Consider the following 15,870-nt stretch of genomic DNA (forward strand, 5'->3'; position numbering starts at 1 on the left):
GGACGCGTAACGCCGCCCCTCGCGGGCTCGCTGCGCTCGCCACGCTTCGGGTTGGCGTGGATCGTGGGGTGGCGTTAAAAATTTGGGGGGACATTTAAGGGTTAATTTTGCCTATTTGGGCTCTGTGGCCCATGTAACATTGATTCCTATGGCCAAATCGCGGGCATTGAGGCATTTTACATGAAAATCGCGCTCAATCAGCCTTTTTAACATTGTTCCCTATGGGAAAATCGCGGTCATCGCGGGTAGCAGATTTTTATGTACCCGCGATTTACCCGCGATGCCCGCGATGACCGCGATTTTTACCCCCGACGCCCGCGATTCCAATCGCTGGCGCCCTTCTAGGTAAAGAGTACCAAAATGACAGTTAGGAGCCAATTGTCAGGTGATTAAAAAAACAGACACTTAGGGGGAGATTCTCTAAATAAGAAATGCAGTAAAAACCCCGTTATCAGGGTTTTTACCGCATTTTGGGATGCTCTAAGCATCCCCCGCCGGGTTAAAAATCTGGCAATGCCCCATAGAAGCCAATGGGCTTCTACCGCATCCCTCCGCCGCCCCGCAACGACCCCCCGCTGCCCCGTACGGACCCCCGCCGCCCCACATCGCCCCCTCCCCCCTCACCTGTGTCTGGGCAGCACAGCGCAGTGCTGCCCGGACCTGTGACCTCCTCCCTGCACTGATCCTCTTCCGGGTGCAGGGAGGAGGAGAGCCCGGCGCAGCAGCAGCGCCGGGTGTGGGAGGGAGGGGGGAGCCGCCGGGACCTGCTGGACCCGGCAACTCTCACCGCAAAGGACAGCTCTTAACGCAACAGCTGTCCTTTGCTATCATTATCGCATATGTTAGAACATATGCAATAATTATAAATGCGAAGGGGGGCGGAGATTCTTAGAGAATCTCCCCCTTTATCACTTCACAGGCCTTAATAAAACTACCCCATAATGCTTGGACACAGTGTCCCTTTAGCTATTGAGGAAGTACAAATCCAAGCACTCTCTGTCAGTCATTGCTGGGGCTTGCGGTTCCACAGAAACTAGAGGGAAACCGTTTTCTAGATGCACCGCGTGCACTTTTCCGGAGATTGCCATACTTACTTGCCATGGGAGTATATTGGATGCACCTGTACACTGATTACACTTAGGACTTTGTATAAAATTGTGCAGTGCTTGAGCTATGCAGTATACAGCTGTATACACTTGGTATGCCAGGCTGGGCAACGCTGGGTCTTGGAACATCGTTGTTATACTTTCCGTAGTCAGCATGCTGCATAATCCCCATTCCTCCTGAGGGTCTTGGGTGCGGAGTAAACATTGCTGGCTGACTTTTAGGTTTGGTAAGCTACCATTCAGAAGTTCCTTCCTCTCTTGTTGTATCTGATCTAAGATATTTTGGACATAGTCCTTAAAGCCAGGCAATGTTTTATGCTGTACAGCAAAGCCAATGACCGTGCCAATAGCCCGAATGCCTGGCAGCTGTAGGATACCATCAGCCTGAGACCAACTTGTACTTGCAATCCAAACCAGTCTTATCTTTGAAGCTATCACCACTTGGAAAAATCCCAGTGTTTCGGGTAGAGTGGAGAATATAACAGTGACATTAACTGCAGTGTTCTGAATTTCAATAAGTATTTTTTTCAAAGATGTGTTAAAGTTGGGGTCCGTTGTGTTCTGAGGGATGTAGCCTTGGTAGGCAATGCAAACGCCAGCTTGGGAAGCTTCGGAGGTGAACTGTAATAGGCCCTGTTTTCCATATTCATTCGTACTAGCCACGATTGCCACCCAGTTCCACTGGAACTCCCTCAGTAACTGCACCATCCCTTGTGCAAGGCTTCGGTCACTAGGAACGGTGCGCAGAAAGGACGGGAATGTAGACTTGTCACTCAGCCTTTCACTGGTAGCTTCATAGCTGATCTGTAAATATGATAAAAACATGGGGTCCCGTGAGAGAAGTGCAAAATATTATAAAGATGACGACTATTATCATTAACACAAGTGCTCATGTTCAGGGTGATTTTAAAGATCATGCAGTTAATATATAGGCCCTTATTTAGATCTGATCGCAGCACAAATTTGTTCACAAAATAGGCAAAAATATGTGCACTGCAGGTGGGGCAGATGTAACAGAATTAGATTTGGGTGAGTTATTTTGTTTATGTGCAGAGGAAATACTGTCTGCTTTATTTTTACACTGCAATATAGATCTCACTTTAAAGTAAAACCCCACCCAAATCTAACTCTCTCTGCACAAGTAACATCTACCCCACCTGCAGTGCACATGGTTTTGTCCATATAAGAAGGAATTTTCCAGAAGGAGTGAACCAGAATAAGGCCCTTTGTGCCTGTGTGCGTTTCCAAAAATCTAAAAATATACTGGTAGGTTAATTGGCACCCAACAAATTACCCCTGGAGTGTGTGTTTGCGTGTACATGTGGATATGGAATATAGATTGTAAGCTCCACTGGGGCGATTGGTAATAAATAAAGAATAAATTAAATTGGTGAGACTGGAATTGTGTGTACAGATTTGAATACATATATATTCACAGTGTTTTAGAACGGTTGAATCACCTAGTCCTTTATACAGTAGTGTACTGAGCACTATACAGTACTCGATTGCTAAATAGAGCAGAATTGATCAACTTGGAATTCCAGCGGATACACATTTACCACATGCTTGCCTCCCCTCCTGTAATGGCTGGGAGTCTCCCGAAAACCGGGTCCCCCTCCCTGCCCCTTGGGCTGGTGGATAAATTTCCGGTACTTGTGTATTTTGGCGGCGCCCATCGCATCGTATACCATAACGCATGCGATGGTATGCGATGCGACGCGATTTCGTTGGTTAGTGTACGATGGCATACAATTTTCTAATTGTATGCCATTGTACATGGCATACAATGCCATACGATGCGATGCGATTAAACATTGTATAAGCACCCTAATGGGTGCTTATAAAATGTTAAGCACCCTAATGGGTGCATACAATGTTAAATTCACCCCCACGCCACCCCCCCACTATAAACGTGAACCCGAAGCGTGGCGAGCGCAGCGAGCCCACGTGGGGCGGCGGTACGCGTTCTACGACCTTTTCATACCCCCACTATCCACGTCGGCGTGGAGTTGAGAATAGATTAGTGTGGCGAGCGCAGCGAGTCCCGCGAGGGGACGCAGATACCTGTGAAGCCCGCAAAGGGACGCGTTTACCTGTGAAGGTATCCACGTCCCCTCGCAGGGCTCGCTGCGCTCGCCGCGCTTCGGGTTCACGTTTATAGTGGGGGGGTGGGGTGGGGGTGCATTTAACATTGTAAGCACCCTTTAGGGTGCTTATACAATTTTTTATCGTATAGGGGGTCAAAATCGCGTCGCGTCGCATCGCATCGCATGCCATCGGGTACATGGCATGCGATGCGATACGTTCATCGTACGATGTACATCGGGGGCGCCGCTATAATACACAAGTATCAAATCTCCTGTTCGCTCCATGGAGCCCAGGGAGGTGTGGTGAAGAGTCCCTGGCAAGTGCCAGACCCAGATTTGCACATAATATATATGACCCCAGGGGTACATGCCGGCATTATACACATGTGCAGCAATATACACTGCTGGAGATTCGCTGAGTTTTGATAAGAGATGCACAGAAAAGGTAGCCAGGTGAGGCACTGTAGGTGAGGCACTGCAGGTGAGGCACTGTAGGTGAGGCACTGCCTCACCTGCCATAGACTTTTTACTCCAGAGTTTTGACTATAAAAATTATTAGAATAATAAAAATAAGATTTTATATATTCTTTGTACTTTTGACATACTTTATAAATTCAAAACTCTGGCTTATATGCTAGTATGACAGGAAAGGCTGTGCCTCACCTGCCTCACCCCACCGCACGCCACTGCTGGAGCCCCTGCTTTTCCGTGGGCACAAATATTAAAATTCACAGGTCCACGGAGAGGGAGTGGGGCTAAAATGACGTATATAGCATTGTGAAGTCAGCCTCATCCCCGTTACCCAACGTATTGTCTCTCCAACTTCTCCCGGAGAGGCAATACATTGCAAACAAAAAAAAGTAGGTAAGTATGATTTACCGACACTGAACTTTCACCTGCATTCCTCTGCAAATAACTGCACTGCCTCAATTCCTACTTCCAGTTTTCCGCCTCATGTTTCTCATCCACATCATGATTAAATTTTCTTCAATTACCCCATCAATAAGTGTCTACCCAATTCATTATTCTGCCCCCTGTTATCACCTGTCTCCTTAATGTCCTCCACCAGCTCTCTCTCTCATATTCTATCTATCGCGCTGATGCTCCTCGCTGATGTACTGACATATTGTATGCGATGAGTAAAACGAAAGGGAAGCTATCCCTATAACAGCTGCCTTTTGTGATCCACGCCGCTGCCTGGACTTCCTGTTCTGTGACCTGGGAATCCCTCTGCACATGCGTAGAGACATGGAGGCTGCGGGGCATGCTTCGAGGGATTTGTGGCAGATCCCTCACACAGCAGCGCTACGGAGAGAAGCCCATAGACTTCTATGGGATTACACCTCCTAGACCTGGTGAAACCCCTTTATGCAGTGAAGCGCCACCGGGAGGGGATTTAGCACATTTACAAATGCAGTAAAAACCCAGAAAACAAGGCTTTTACCAAATTTTTTTGCCCTCCAAATTAATCTCAGCTCAATGCTACAGCAACCCTGATACACAGGGCCGGTGCACACCAGGAGGGAGATGTGCCCCGGCGCTCACCCGCTCCACCGGGCCTGTGATGTGGCCGCCGAGCTGCTGGGGGGATGCGCAATGTGGCCACCCGGCCGCCGGGGGGGGGGGAGTGCGATGCTGCCGCCATGCTGCTCGGGGGGGGGGCGCTGCTCACTCACTGAAGACCTGTGAGTTCCTTCCTCCGGCTCTCCTGCTTCTCTGCTGCTGCTGCTGCTGCTGCTGGGGTAGCTTACCTGCTGCTGCTGGCCTGCAGCTCACTACCGCCCTCCAAATGCCTAAACCTGCCTAGTGGTGGCGGCGGCCCTGCCCTGATAATCTCATTCAAATCGAGTAGGAAAGGTGGACACTGCGCTATGGTTTCATTGGAAAATACAAGAGCTGCTCAATTGGGCTCATATAATGGAATACATTTGTATTTAAGCGCTGCAGAAATGAATAAAAGCAAGCAAGCATATATTCTTTGACCGGTTACTTCCCACAGTTGTTTTCGCCTGAGTGCCAGGCATAACCTATGTCAACGTGCCATTCTAAACGGGGTCTGACCAGGTTTGGAAACTTGTTTCAGAACCCTGGTGAGACCTGGAATTTCAGTGGAAAAGGGGTATTATTCGCTGTTTTCTTGCTCTGCTCATTGTTTATGTACTTTGTAAGGCGCTGCAGGACCCTTGTGGCGCCATATAAATAAAGGATAATAATAATAATGTGGTACACCCAAAGCCTGCGGAACTATAAGTCTTAGCATGTCTGTCTGAAGGATACTGAGACATGCTGTACACAACCCAGCACAGCCTTTGGCTAGAGAGTCTGCAGGGACAACATGGGTTAATGCAGATAGGTGATACATTGCTACCAGTAACAGGTCTCCTTACTTGCACCAGATTGGATGCCCCAAGAGGATCGCATTGTTATATGCAGTCCTATCGCTGGGATGGCCCTTCTTGTACACGCAGGGACAAGTGCTCCCAGTTTGGGGCTGGGAGGTCTGCACAGATGCGGTTAGAGCTGGGGTCAGTGACCGCACTGGCCCACCAGAAAGGCAGTAAATAGCCTTTAGTCTACAATGGGCTTCTGCAATCTCAGAATGGTGGTACCCCCAGGACCTGATGCTGCCCAGTATTGATTGTCCAGCATTGCATCCCCTATAGAAACCTACATGGATGCGACTGACGGTGGGGCAGGAGGGATCACCGCAGGGATCGGAGATCCTGATGCGGTTCCTCCGTGATACATTCCAGCAGAGGCGTAGCTACCGTAAGGCAGCCACCGCGGCTGCTTGGGGGAGCAAGCGCCAGCAGGGCGCCCCCGGTGCCCGGGCACTCTGGTCAGACCCCCCCTTACCCCTCCGCATGCCGTCGCCACCGCATTCAGTCCGGCACCGCAGATAGCCTCCGGGCTCTGTCTCCTGCAGTAATGAAAAATGACATGACAAAATGGCTGCCCCCTAATAGCAGACAGTTTTTTACGGATGCTAGAGGAGGCCGCCGCCTCCTCTAACATCCCTAAAAAAAACTGTCTGCTGTACGGGGGCAGCCATTTTGTCGTGTCATTTTTCATTACTGCAGGAGACGGAGCCCGGAGGCTATCTGCGGTGCCGGACTGAATGCGGGGCCGGCGGCAGCATGCGGAGGGGTAAGGTAATTTTTTGGCGGGGGGGGGGGGGGGGGGCGCCACAATATTAGTTACGCCTCTGCATTCCAGGGTACTTAATGTTTGCAATCAACCCCTGAAAATGGTTTATTTTTTGGGAATTTAGCTACAAATATTAAATGATAAATTGCCCCCTTGGTCTGTCTGTATCTATCCAGTTATGTTATTAGCTATGTAAGAAACTGTTAATAAATAAATATCTGTGTCCGGGCGATTACACCACGATCCAGTAATACAATATCTCTAAAAATAAATATTGTGAATCAAAGATTTTCCATGAATACCGGGATAAATATACGTAAGGTAATATCATAACCTTAGCATGAAGCAAGTCTTCTTGTGTTTACCTGGGGCATATGGAAGAAGCTAAATATCTTTCCAGTTCGCAGAACCAGGCCTGATGTTGAAGGTCCTATGACAGCCAACACCCTTGTCTTGTAATCTGTGTAGTTACAGAGGACTTGCAGAGTTGTGTCATTTCTCCCGGCCAGAAGCCTCAGAGCCGCTTGTAGGGTCACTTCTGTACGAGAGAAGGTGTCATATACTTCATATCCGAGACTGATGTTAGTCAGGATGTCGCTGCGGTTGTTAATTTCCTCCACAGTGAACATCATTGCAAGTAAGCCGATGAACTCATGTAGATTTAAGCTGCAGAAAAAGTATTTTAGGATGAGATAAAAAGAACCAATGCACGTCATATTTTGGGTAAATTATCATGGCTGTTTATTGGGTTTAGGTCATTTTTTAATGTTTTATTAAATATTGAATGGAAATTACTTACATTTCAAAATCAATCAATCAATCAATCTATCTATATATCTATTTATTGTTCAACCTATCAATCTATCCTCCAAAAAGAGGGCATGGCCTCAGCAAAAGAGAGCAGGGCCGCCATTAGGGGGGTGCTCTGGGTACAGCTGTCCTGGTCCCGACCTCTCTGAGAGTGTCCACTGTAATACAACCCCCCTCCCCCTCCACTGTGCTTCTTTACATCAGGACGCTGGTAGCCAATTAATATGTGGCACTGGGTGCTGAGCCAATCAGAGTTCATGTATCTTTAGCCAATCAGAGTGGCTGCCGAACGTGAGCTTTGATTGGCTCACCACCCGGTGCCGCATATTAATTAGCCATCGGTGTCTGAAAGTGAAGAAGATTGCGCTCCGGGAACAAGGCTTCGTTTAGCCATTGAGCAGCGCAATCAACATAACGGAAGGGGGAAAAGGGGGAGCCGGGCAGTAAGTGAAGTGAGGGTGAGGGTGGGGCTGGGGGAAGGGTTGGGGGGTTTGCCGGGGCCCAGACTAGAAATCAGTCCGGGGCCCCAAAATTCCCAGTGGCAGCCCCAAAAGAGGACATTGCCTTGCTACAAATGCTGAGATTGCCATACACTTTTGTCACTGTGTGGGCATGCCCAGCATTCTGTGAGCTGTTGGCCATGTCACTAGTCCCCACTCCTCTCTCTCTCTCTCTCTCTCTCTCTCTGTATATATATATATATATATATATATATATATATATATATTGAAGAATGATCAGGGGCACTCAGAGTCTTTAAAATGCATTATATTGTACTTACATTTTCAAGATTGCCGCTGATCATTCTGCAGAGGGAACTGGAGACCATTAAGCCTTTGGGCCAGATGCACTAAGCTTCAAAAGTGATAAACAACTGTCCAATCAGCTCCTGCCTGACATTTTTCAAACACAGTCTGTGACATAGCAGTTAGGAGCTAATTGGTTGTTTGTTTTTCGAAGCTTTTTGAAGCTTAGTGCATCTTACCCTTTTTGAGGTGGAGTGCCTTACTATACAGTATATATATATATATATATATATATATATATAAGTGTATCTTACTTTTTGCATGCAGCTGTGTCATTCCTCCTGTCGCCTGGCACATACGTTTCTTTATGGATAGAGAACAGACCACCAAGTTTGAAATCTCCAGGTTTGTTGAGCGATGTCAGCCTGGTAAAGTCCGTCTTCAGATGAGCCCACACTGGCCGGTAATGGACAAGTAATAAAATGGAAAATACAGCAAAGCTGGAGATCTCCATTGAGAACGCAGGAGCGTGTTTATGTGTCCGTTGGTATTGCAGAAAATCGTTTGATTACAGAGTGCATGAAAATAAGCAGCTATTTGCTCTGCTGGATTTGTGTACAGCGCTCTGCTTCCCAGCTGGTAGTAGGCAAACACACATCTCACATACGTGACATGCTGATAACACGCACCACATCTTCATGTAGGACTGTTCTCACCTGATTCCCCCTGACTGTCAACATGTTGGGGAGAAATATATCTAGGATTTCGAATGGCCAGGGTTTTAGTTTGGAAACTAGTGATAAATTATCATTCAGGGGAACATGCACAGGGGAGATTCTCTAAACTAAAAATGCGGTAAAAACCCTGTTATTGGGGTTTTTACTGCATTTTGGGATGCTCTAAGCATCCCCCGCCGGGTTACCGCAATGAGGGGCATCGCCAGAAAAATCTGGGAATGCCTCCATAGAAGCCTATGGGCTTCTACCGCGACCCACCGCCTCCCCGCACTGACCCACTGCCGCCCCGCACGGACCCCCCCTACCTGTGTCCGGGCAGCACAGAGCTGTGCTGCCCGGACCTGTGACCTCCTCCTCCCTGCACTATAATCCTCTTCCGGGTGCAGGGAGGAGGAGAGCCAGCCCCCCCGCAGCAGCAGCACCGGGTAAGGGGGGGAGGGGGGAGCCGCCGGGACCCGATGGGACCCACTGACTCACCGCAAAGGACAGCTCTTAATGCAAGAGCTGTCCTTTGCCATAATTATCGCATATGTTAGAACATCCCGCCCAAAGTGAGATGTACCATGCGCTGGAGACATATAAAGTAAAGAGAGATAAAATACCAACCAGCTTCTAATTGTCAATGTGCAGGCTGTGCTTAACACATGGCAGTTGTACTGTAGCTTGATTGATTGGTTCTCTATCTCTCTCTCCGCAGCTTAAAATACTAACCCCAATAGCGACTTACTCAAGAACTGAACTACTCAGGAACACAGGGTCAGTAATGTTAATCTAAAACTTACATGGCTTAAATATTGACGGAGTAGCCGAGGACATGATTTTATCCACCAGACCACAGTCGTGTTACTGTGAAACACCCTCAGTGAGAAGAGCAGGTCTTTCTTCTGTAAAGGTGTTGTATGCACACTTCATACCAGGAGCAACAATCAGCACCATAAAGAGCAGCACAAGCAAACGTCATTACCAGCAGTCATTATGTAACTACCAGAGGCAGTGGGTAACACTGGGCGGGGGGGATGCAGCGGGTGACAGACATTGGGTGATGCTGGGGAAAGGCAGTGGGTCACGCTGGAGAGTGTCATTAGGTTATGCTGGGGAGAGGCAGTGGGTAGACATTGGGGAGAGGCATTGGGTGTTGCTGGGAAAAGGCAGTAGATGATGCTGGGGAGAGGCAGTAGATTTGTAAAAGGGAAAAGGGGGGAAGGTGGGAAGTGACTGCCGCACAGGTAGCAAATATAATAGAAAACAGACATGTACAGAATTATATTATTGTGATCCACTGTACTGATGAATTATGATTTTAATATCGGTATCACTGTAGTGGAGGTGCTCCCCAGAGAGTAATGGTTAGTTAGAACAAGATAGGAAAGAAAGTACTCTCTCTTTGTGGGGGCACGCTTTTTGTTAAATTTAAAACTTAGCTTTTAATTATTATTAGATAAGAAAAAGAAATGTCACAAAACTACATAACAGACAACACAACGAAGAACATATACGTGCAAATTTGCACAGTTTAACCTTTCTAAATTAGTGATACGATGTCACTAAAAGTTTAACAACACGCGAAAAATATATAGGAAAAAGTACTATATCCAAAGCACTATATCGTACAGTGTGTAGGAGATACAGTAGTGTGGTATGGTTCTCAGTAGCTGCCGCAATCGGCTAAGGTGTGACTAATATAATAATTTGAAAGCCACCACTCAAAAAAGAGTCTAAAAAAATGATACAGTGTATTGACAAGATCTGTAATATGACCCTCAATCAGTACATGTATCACAAAACATTTAATTCCTACTGTATCAATTATGTTAATACAGCCGGGGGTCGCGTAGCTAGTTAGCATGCGGGAGTCTCGTTCGTTATCGGAATTAACCAGACAAATCGCTCCACTACGCGACCCCCGGCTGTATTAACATAATTGATACAGTAGGAATTAAATGTTTTGTGATACATGTACTGATTGAGGGTCATATTACAGATCTTGTCAATACACTGTATCATTTTTTTAGACTCTTTTTTGAGTGGTGGCTTTCAAATTATTATATTAGTCACACCTTAGCCGATTGCGGCAGCTACTGTGACCCACGGAAGATGGAAGCTGTGGGTCCACGGCAGGCTCACAGGCTGAGGATGGAATACAGCAGAGGAGTCCAGGGAAATGCAGGAACACAGGAATCCAAAGGCAGACAGCAGTCTTTAGTTTTATCAGCATGTAAATTGGTTGGTTTGCTTGACCGATTAATGCAATATGTGGATACTATGCATCAAAGTAGATCTTTATGTGGTCAAACCTCCTAAAATGCTGTTTTTGGTGGTTTGACCGTTTTCCGCATAAGCTTGGTGCTGGTACTGCATGTAACAAATTCTATACCCAGTAGAAACAAATGGGCTTCTTGTCGTGTGGTGCACTGGCAGGGATCCAATCCAGTCAGGAAAACCTATCACCGATAAGGACAGCTCTTCCCAGGAGAACTATCCTTAGCGATTCTATTTAAGTAGAAGTCATTAGTAATGCCATTGTAATCAGGGCTGGCGGTACCCGCTCAGCAGAGCCTGCAAAGCAGGGAGGGGCCAGGCTGTGTACAGTGCTGCCGGCTGCTGCTGCACCTTTCCTGGTGTGTGGTGTAAGGCAGCAGCGCCTGCAGCAGAGGGAAGGACTTGCATGACAGGGAACAGCAGCAGCGGGGGAAGTCCCTGCATCTCCCAGGCTCACTGCGGTGCCGAGCCCTCCACCATCAGGGTCAGAACAGCATGTGCCGAGCTGTGATTGGAGGAGCTCAGCACTTGCTGATTAGAGGAGCTCCGGATTGGAGGGCTCGGTCATGTGCTCCTCTGACCCCTGAACTACTTACTAAAGATCATTATCTAACAGAATGGCCCAATCGGTGAGTTACAGTAAGCATCCAGCACCATGCCTCCTCTGTCTCTGTAGCTCCTGCTATTCCCCACCCCCGCACCCCACCCCCCATCTCATTCTCTCTCTTTCCTGCATGTTTTATATTTCTTCTCTATACTCTGTCTACCCAGAATCTGCTCACCTTCTGTTCAGAATCTGTCCCCCCTCTCTGCCCAGCATTTGCCCCCTCTCTGCCCAGCATCTGCCCCCAACTTTGACCATGCATCTGTTCCCCCTCTCTGTCCAGCATCTGTTCCCCCTCTCTGTCCAGCATCTGTTACCCCTCTCTGCCTAGGATATGTCCCCCCTCTACCCAGCATTTGCCCTCATCCTCTCTCTGGCCAGCATCGATCCCATATGCAAAAGCTCCCCCCCCCCAGCGTACACCTTGTTCACCGTGGCAGCACATGACCAGAAATGACCCTGCACATACGCTCACCATCTGACCCCTTGCGAACGAAGGGGTCCGAACGAATGGACTTGAATAAGGACCATTATGTGTATAAGAGGCACTACTACTAGGGGCACTATACAACCTTTTTTTTTCAGTGTGCACCTTCGGCAAAGTGTGGGAGGGTGCAAATTTATAGTTTGCAGTGGGGCACTGAACACCCTAGCACCGGCCCTGCTTCCAATCATTGACAGACGAATGACATGCAAAATGCAATGCTTGATGCATCCGACCCTATAACCCTTACTTTTAATAACAGAAGTAGACATACAGTATTAAAGCAAAGTGAAATTGTCTAGTGTGAGACCATGCCGAATTACTTCATTGTAATCATAACTCAGAGCTGATGCATTACTTTTATTTCAGGTACAAATACATTTATTGCTCAGAACATGAAATAAGAGCAAATTAATTATTATAAATTCTGAAATATTCTTCTGATGCCGTTTCTGGTTTAAATATGAGAATATAACATTTTGGAACAAAATAACCCAACATTATACCAAAGGAGCTGACGAGAGTGACTGCCATCTGCAGAAGAGGCTGGTTCTGGTCTGTGAGCAGGGCATAGACAGGAACAAACACAATCCATACCAGCAAGTATGCCAGGGTAGAGAACGTGATATCTCTGGCCAGGTTGTACTGTCCTGGTGGAGCCTGGGCTACGCAATTTAACATGAAGGATATAAGAGCGAGGATTCCATTGTATCCAGACATCAAAAAAAAGCAGAAGATGTTGGCGATTTCACACCTGAGGACTTTATACAGAAAAGTGACCTCTTCATTGACAGACGTATGAGTTGTAGTGAGTATGTTCCAGGTACAGAAGAAGCCCTGGAGGAGAATACTAGACAGTAAAATGAACCATGTTCCTGTGGTTTTTAACCATAGAATATACTTAGGAGGGACATCTTTGAAATCAGTCACTAACATCACTTGTAGGGCCTTGATGGAGAAGGTAGACAGACAGCAAGTGAACCCCAAAGCCAGGAACGGCTGCTGCATTTTACAGACAAAATCAACCGGCTTTCCAATGAACAGGAACAAGCTGCATGTTACGGCAAGCAGAGAAATGAGGGCGAAGGAGCACATGTGACCTCCGGAGGCCTGGACCAGAGGACAATGTCTGTGTTGGAGGAAGAGAAAGAGGGTTCCCAGAACAAGACACATGAGGACTAATGACAGGAGCAGGAGAATTATAATAGAGATGTCAGTCCATTGTAAATACATGTAGGTGGGATTACTGCAGCTGGTGCTCCTTATACTGGACCATTGACCCGCTGGACATGAATGGCATTGATATTCATCTGCAAGAGAAGTCAGAAGTGAGAGACTCTACATTACTATTGTTTATTAAGTGACCTGTATTTTTTTTAAATAATTGATTACTGCATACCTCCCAACTTTCAGGGAGACGGAGGCGGGACAGAGGGATGTGCCCCGCCGAAAATGTTGGGGGCGTTGCCTAATAAAAGGGGCATGGCCTATACTCGTGGCTCTCCCGCGAGGCCATGCCCTGTTTTTGGCGCTATGGGGGCATGACCCAGAGGGTCTAGCCATGCCCCCAGCCCCCTGGCTGCGGGAATAGACGCTGTGCATGACAGGAGGGACTTCCAACAGCCCCCCCTCACCGAGGGACCCCTACGGCCACGGGAGGGACACGGGAATGTCCCCGAAATCCGGGACATTCCTGTGGTTTTCGGGACTGTTGGGAGGTATGTTACTGTCAGAGGGTGTGACATGGCATGTGGACAGTCACAGTCATTGGGGGTTAGCTGCATTTCTGCGCATACAGTATGTATACACCGGGTGCACCGGGCCCGGTGACGTGGGCACATCACCGGATGTCAGCTGCCAGCCCACTTCCTTCTGAATGCCCATGCCCTCCATCTATTTGCGTTCTTGAGCAGTAACAGATTAGAGAGATATGGGCAGCAATGTGTGCTGTTGGGAAGTGGGGAGGTCTGATTTATACCTTAAAGATAATTTCCTTTGTAATTTAATGGGATTGTCATGACATCTTCTAGGCATGTAGTAATTGCACCTTTGTATCTTTTTCTTGCAAATCAGGGCAACAATAATCACACCCTGATTGGCCCAAGGTATGCCCCCAAGCTGCAGAGGTCACTTTCCCAGTCCAAGTAGCCATGCCCCTAATGAGCAGTAGCCATAGTCCAAATATATTATCACCCATTGCTTTTACCATATAGAAACATCACAGTCGTTGTGTAACATACACGGGATATATGGTACACATGATGAAAGAGCCGTACCTTCACTAGACTGATACATTCCTTCTTGGCAGTCGATACAATCAAAGCAGCAGGAATGTGTTCCCTTCACTCTCTTAAATTGTCCTGGTAAGCAGTTTCTGGAGCATTGAGACTCAGGGACCTAAATTAAACAAAAGTGGTAATCAATACATTCAACGAAGTAATAAGACAAATATTCATATGTTTGGTGCACCGTGTATCACCAACTCTCACATTTAAAAAATTCACAGGTGACCTAGAACACCTGAACTGTGTAGGGTCCCTATTCTGCAACGTGTCGCACCTGTCCGTCGCACCGTGTTTTGGCAGCATGAGGACTGAGTTTGAGAATCTGTGCTCTATCAGATAAATGTGTTATTCCCTGAGGATACCTGCAGTGAAGTTGGGACCATGATGCAGTGAATTTGGGGCATTGTAAAGAAGCGCAAACTGTGGTCATTGTAAGGGCTCCAGCTTGTGCACTGGCAATTTTTGACAATTTGCGAGAGCTACTGAACTAGCCCTACAATCACTTACCTTAACAACCCTTTGAATAATCAATATCGGTACACACAGCTACACTTCATTTATGCAATTTAATGCAATGTTGGTGGAGTGAATTGAGTTGAACATAGCATAGGCCCTAACATTGAAATCCCTCCCATTTGATGACACAAATTTGGCAAGTATGGTATATGCATATTGTCATAGAACAGCTAATTGCTCAAATACATCAGCTGTACCCCAGATAATAACATTATAATACTGGTGATATCAATGACTCACCACATAACTCCTAATTAGTTCGTTAATGTCAGTGTATAGCCATTAGCACTTATTAAATAACACGAGCCAATAGTGAAAATGCTTCCGAAACAAAAATAGTCATTTCATGTTTATTCGAGCATGGGAAATACGAATATGGCATTTAAATTGCTGAGTTAGCTCTATGTTCTGAGATATATCCACATTTAATTATATGCTAGAGAATTTGAGGGATTTTTGAAAAATACTAGGAATTTTTTTTATTTAAATAAATTGTAGGTTGGCAATCCTTAGTACAGGTATCCTGAGTTATTGTCAGCCATATTTTGTTACTCAATATATATGTTAGTCATATATGTCACTCAAAATTCATTTTCTCGATTCTAATCTGGACTTCTTTCCTCCAAATTGTGGTGCAGTAAGTGATGAGCATGGTGAGAGATTCCAACAAGATATTTCAACTATGGAACGAAGATATCAGGGTAAATGGGATGTTTCCATGCTTGCAGACTATTGTTGGACGGTGACAAGAAATGCTCCAGTACAAGAGTACAAACGACAAGCAAAACGAAGGCGCACTCATAAATAGGTCGTCATACGAAATAGCAAGGCTTGTTATCTTATTTTCTGCTAATTTACCTGTACATAGACTGAATTAAAACAATTGCTACTTGTATTGTGTACAGATATCATATTAATATAATATTGTTTTTTACTACAGCAGTACATGTATCACAAGTAGTGTATTTAAAAAACTAGAGCTAATAAACAAATTCTAAGGTCAAATTCGGTTTTCCTGACCCAAATTAAGTAAAAAATTACTATTTTTGTAAAAGAAGCAAATAAAAAGTTGTTTTTTGTTAGCTAGTG

At 46.4% G+C, this 15,870-nt stretch overlaps 1 protein-coding gene across 1 annotated transcript; it reads right to left on the minus strand.

The window, feature by feature from the left end:
* Positions 1-962: 962 nt before the first annotated feature.
* Positions 963-8,410, minus strand: LOC146041630 (taste receptor type 1 member 3-like). The gene is made up of 3 exons (XM_083161565.1): positions 8,211-8,410; positions 6,706-7,006; positions 963-1,910 (listed from the first exon to the last, which is right to left on the minus strand). The coding sequence occupies exons 1-3, from the start codon at positions 8,408-8,410 to the stop codon at positions 963-965; spliced, it is 1,449 nt and encodes a 482-aa protein (XP_083017691.1).
* Positions 8,411-15,870: the final 7,460 nt, after the last annotated feature.

This window comes from Crinia signifera, chromosome 19 (assembly GCF_055691185.1).
Source record: "Crinia signifera chromosome 19, ASM5569118v1, whole genome shotgun sequence".
In the NCBI taxonomy this organism is placed as follows: domain Eukaryota; kingdom Metazoa; phylum Chordata; class Amphibia; order Anura; family Myobatrachidae; genus Crinia; species Crinia signifera.

What these genes read in the sequence shown, in the direction of transcription:
- LOC146041630 (XM_083161565.1), bottom strand. Translation starts at nt 8,410, where the DNA reads ATGGAGATCTCCAGCTTTGCTGTATTTTCCATTTTATTACTTGTCCAT. An exon ending in GACACAGCTGCATGCAAAAA is followed by an intron (nt 7,007 to 8,210) that starts GTAAGATACACT and finishes CTTTTTCTGCAG; the next exon opens with CTTAAATCTACATGAGTTCA. An exon ending in GCTTCTTCCATATGCCCCAG is followed by an intron (nt 1,911 to 6,705) that starts GTAAACACAAGA and finishes TCATATTTACAG; the next exon opens with ATCAGCTATGAAGCTACCAG.